The 5,048-nt window shown below is 34.3% G+C and overlaps 1 protein-coding gene across 1 annotated transcript; it reads right to left on the minus strand.

Moving 5' to 3' along the window:
• Positions 1-384: 384 nt before the first annotated feature.
• On the minus strand, positions 385-4,373 carry LOC116547832 (protection of telomeres protein 1-like). Its single transcript, XM_032273627.1, has 3 exons — positions 3,894-4,373; positions 1,943-2,048; positions 385-765 (listed from the first exon to the last, which is right to left on the minus strand). Exons 1-3 carry the CDS (start codon positions 3,948-3,950, stop codon positions 653-655), a joined length of 276 nt encoding a protein of 91 aa, XP_032129518.1. The 5' UTR covers positions 3,951-4,373; the 3' UTR covers positions 385-652.
• Positions 4,374-5,048: the final 675 nt, after the last annotated feature.

The raw sequence follows: 5,048 nt of genomic DNA on the forward strand, positions 1-5,048 counted from the left end.
ATCAGCACCCCAACAAAGCAACTTTGCCATTTCTACTTCAAGTACACTGTAGCTTGATCAGACAAACACTTACCTAAGCAGTACTTGCTTTAGCAGATCCCTTTGTACAAAAGCAAAACAAAATTCGTAGCCATTATTTACCTTGCACCCAGTTAAAGCCAAGAGATTTAAGATAAGGACATTTTCTAATCCCATACCCATACTTAACATCATCAACATTGCTGATACAAAACTCAGGGCAGGAAAAGAAGCTCAACCAGGGATTGTGAGTGGCAGAGAAATCAGTGGCTGATACACAAAAAACCAATAGAAAATGTGAGTTCTAGTGTAGATTAACAAAACCACTGCTCTAAAATGACTGTAGAAGAGTAAACGAAAACACAGTTCTTATTCAATGTCTCTATTTCTTTTATATACCTGAAAGCCATCGTCCTGATTATTTTGAGCAACGGAAACATTTTTAGCATACAAGATGGCATTAAAATAACACAATATCTATTTGTCAAAATAATAAAATATATTAGTTAAAATGGAATTGTGAACGGTATTTTAAAAAATAGCTAAATCTCTTACGGGTTTTATAATAATCTAATAGAAAAGTAACATTTTAATAAATTACAACATTTTGTGTATGCTAAGTTGGATGGCAATATTAGATTACATCTTCTGCAACTCTGGTGTCAAAAATCTGATAGCAAATTTGATTCTCTGTTCCATTTGTGACATTGTATGACTTGATGAGGCATTCCAACCATGGATATGCATCTACAAAACCAAAAACAAAAATGTTATTTAACCATTAAAACAAAATAAACAACTCTGAAATAGGTATCTAAGCATACGACTGAGCTAGAAAAGTTGACATTTATTTTGGCTTGAAAAGTAAGTAAATGTCCCTTCCAAATTTAACATTATTCTCTTTCCCAAATACATACTAGATTCATGTTATTATTCTGGAGCAACTGTGACTAATTTGAATTTTTGCTAAAAATAGGTAACAGTGATTACATCTTGTGTTTCAAAATGGTTGGTATATACATTTAAAATCTAAAATAGTGGTTAAAATGGGTCTACTAGGCCATGTTTTTTTATATAAAGATTTACTTCTAGAAATCTATCTAAAAGAACCCAAACAGATAACACAAATTAAAACTGACAACAAATACAAGTATTCAAGTTAAACTTTGTTATAGATCAACAGAAATTCCTATCATTATGTAACTATTATAAGATGCAAAGATTAACCAGGGAAAGTAAAGCTTGATTAAAATTAACATATAAAGTTAAACCAGCTGCTAAATCTGCAGCTGATGAAATTTCCTACAATAAAAAGTTAAGTTGTTAAAAAAATCAAATTGTCTTAATATGACTTAGATTTGCAAGTTTCAACATAAGTACAAATATGGCCACAGAAGGAAAATTCAGTAGCAGCAGGTATAAGCAGTACAATTTGAAATGAGGAATATCTGGTTTATTAATCAAATGTTTATATAGAAAACAAAGCTTATAAAAAATTAGTAAAACAAAAGCCTATAAGCTTTTTAATTTTACAAAATCTGAAACTAGTTAACACTAAATAAAAAAATTCATTATGGATTAAACTGGATAACCCTGGAATTTGTTATAGAAAACGTTTACTGCCAACAATTTATACTCTTGGTCTAATTTCATCTAAAATGCTTGTAGCATGACAACGTCACACGTGCCTGTGATCAAAGCTACCTCCCTTTCCTATATTTAAAAAATCTCTTCAATGCAGAAATGATTCATAACTATTTTATCCCTGTCACTGTCTTCATCAAAGTTGATCATACAGTAATCACTACTTAGTAATTCATTTGGAAGCAAAGCTTTCAGACTTCTCAAAGTCCACAGATTACATATATGCTATTGCTATCTCAAGTAAAAGTAAGTGTGGAATTGTTAAAATATTCTTGCCTACCAACTTTTATTCCTGGAGGACAAAACATATCCATGATCATATCCATACTTTTCTGAAGGTCATCATCCATTAGAACTTCTGATGCTGGAATCTGGAAGAATTTGTCCTTAAAAATATTTTATAAGAGAAGAAAAAAAGTAAATGATATCATCTGTAATGTTATTATTAACACAAACATATTTCAATATTGTCTAATTAAAAGATAATCTAGACGATTTTACTCTATCAAGATTGTAGAATTCATAAACTAGAATGCTGGTCTCAGCATTCTAGATTAGTAGATTAAAATGCTACCTAGGAGATTAAAATGCTAATTAGATTAAAATGCTACTTTAATCTTAAAATAGCTTTGAGATATATATAATCAAGTACAGCTAGTGCTCGACTTACGACCACGGTCGGGACCGCGGACTGGTCGTAACACGATTTGGTAGTAAGTTGAGTAGGCTATATGTACAGTTGAAATGGTGCACGCGGAGATGGTAGTGCTGCCGGAAGCTGGTCAGCACTGTCATACGCCCAGCTGGGCAACGTTTGCGCTGCCAGACGCGGAGCAGTCGTGGCTAGCGATTGTGGTCGTAAAGTTGAATGGCTGTAAGTTGCATAGGTGGTAAGTCGATCAATACCTGTAAATTGCTCTGATTTAATAATAATGATGTGGTAATAATGATTTAAAAAGTGAGGCTATTCTCTTTCTGCATAGAAAAAATATCTTGTGCTAAGCTTAAATGAATATAACATATAGTATATATATATTTATTTAATTTTTATCTCCCCTACTAGGTTGTAAGATTCAAGAAGGAAGGAATTTTGCTTGCTTTGCTTCCATCACATAGGATAGTACCTAGCACACTGCAGGTGCTCATTAAATATTCAATAATTTAATAAAAGGTTAAATGAATTGTGTAGGTAGGAGAAAAATTCTCCTCTTAACTTTACCTCACATATTTTCCAATGCATGTAGCAAACACTTTAACTTTACCCTAAGAGAAGTATGGGCTTTGACCTTAGCTTGTGGTAGGTAATCTCTAAGCCCTTCCCATGTCACAGGTGATAGAAGTATTTTTGACTGGAAGCTTTGGTCACTGTTAATAGTTTAACAATATGATGTAGGGTAAGATATTCAGAGCATGTGGTATCAGCTTGATCTCAAGAGGGGCTGAAGACTGTGATCAGCCAATGGGCAGTAAACCATACCTATATGATGGAATCCACTAAAAACTTTTAGCTGAGCTTCCCTATTTGGCAATATATTACGTATATTGTTATACATTGTTGCAGGGAAAGTAACAGTCTGCAAGTCTCTGGGGAGGGGACAACCATAAGCTCCATGTCTGGGACTTTCCTGGACTCTGTCCTACTCATCTCTTCCATTATCTGATTTTAATGTACATCCTTTCGCTGTAATAATCTGTAGCTGTCAGTATAGCAGGTTTCAGTGAATTCTATGTTTTGTGAATTATCAAAACTAAGAGTGGCCTTGGGGACTTCCAAAGCTGTAATTAGTGTTAGAAATGAGGAAGTTTTTGTAGACTGCCTCAAAACTTTATATAATAATATTTATCTCTCCTGTCAAAGTAACTTAATTTCCTCTAATATGAAATGTGGAGGTTGAAAAAGTATGATAAAATGTTGACTATAAATAATGCTTCCATGGTGTAGCCGTATCTCTGTATTTTGGCTAAGGTACAGAGAATGACTCTTTAAATCCCTGTTCTTTAATTTTTCATTATTCAAATAATAAGATTTACGGTGTCAAATAAAAAAGATACATACACAGATGATTCAAAATTTATGTGCTCATATTTTAACTTACATTTTTAAGTTGCTTTAAGTCCTTTTAGGAATAAAGCAGGTATAAATAAATGTATTCAATTTTTTAAATATTAAAAAATTTTAAATTTTTAAAATATTTTAAATTAAAAATATCTTTACTACCTCTGATACTTACAGAATCCATGAGATAGGCTTCTAATACACCTGTTCCATCATCAAGAGTAAATGTCATAACAAACACATATTGGAGTGGTACAACACCCAATACTAGTGAAGGAAAAAAAGATCAAATCATGAGTCTGCTATTCCTTATTATAAAGGTAAAATTAAAATTGTCTTATGATAGTATAGACCTGTAAATTTTATATACTGAAATAACTCAAGATATTATCTCCAGGTAGATAGATAGTGTCAGAATTGAATTGGAGAACACCAGCTAGTGTCTGCTGTAGGATTGCTTGTTTGGTGTGTGGGTGAAAACCCTTATGCATTTGGTCACATAAGTCTTCTGTCCTGATTGCTGTGATGCCAAAGCAGAGGACAGTTTGTGTTTTTTAACTCCACAGACACTCAACCTGTAATTAAGCTCATTTAGCAGGTTTATTTTGGAACATTTCACTATATCCACATAGGGAGAATGTCTTATGATAAGCATTTTTTTTTTTTTTTTTTTTTTTGAGACGGAGTCTTGCTCTGCTGCCAGATTGGAGTGCAGTGGCGTGATCTCGGCTCACTGCAACCTCCGTCTCCTGGGTTCAAGCGATTCCTCTGCCTCAGCCTCCTGAGTAGCTGGGACTACAGGCGCATGCCATGCCATCAGGTCTGGCTTTTTTTTTTTTTTTTTTTTTTTTTTTTTGTATTTTAGTAGGGACAGTGTTTCACCATGTTGGCCAAGATGGTCTCGATCTCCTGACATAATCCACCTGCCTCAGGCTCCCAAAGTGCTGGGATTACAGGCATGAGCCACCGTGCCGGCCAACCTGTTTTGATTAAATATTAATATAATGTATATTTAAAATGAGTTGACAGCCTCACGCCTGTATTCCCAGCATTTTGGGAGGTCGAGGTGGCAGATCACCTGAGGTCAGGAGTTTAAGACCAGCCTGTCCAACATGATGAATCCCCATCTCTGCTAAAAGAGAAAAAAAATTAGCTAGGCATGGTAGCACACATCTGTAATTCCAGCTCCTCAGGAAGCTGAGGCATGAGAATCGCTTGAACCCGAGAGGTAGAGGTTGCAGTGAGATGAGATTGCACCACTGCACTCCAGTCTGGGCGACAGAGTAAGACTCCATCTCAAAAGAAAAAAAAAAAAAAAAAAAAAAAAAAA

The sequence above is a fragment of the Sapajus apella genome, unplaced genomic scaffold, assembly GCF_009761245.1.
Source record: "Sapajus apella isolate SASKATOON/1434 unplaced genomic scaffold, GSC_monkey_1.0 scaffold4922, whole genome shotgun sequence".
Lineage (NCBI taxonomy): Eukaryota > Metazoa > Chordata > Mammalia > Primates > Cebidae > Sapajus > Sapajus apella.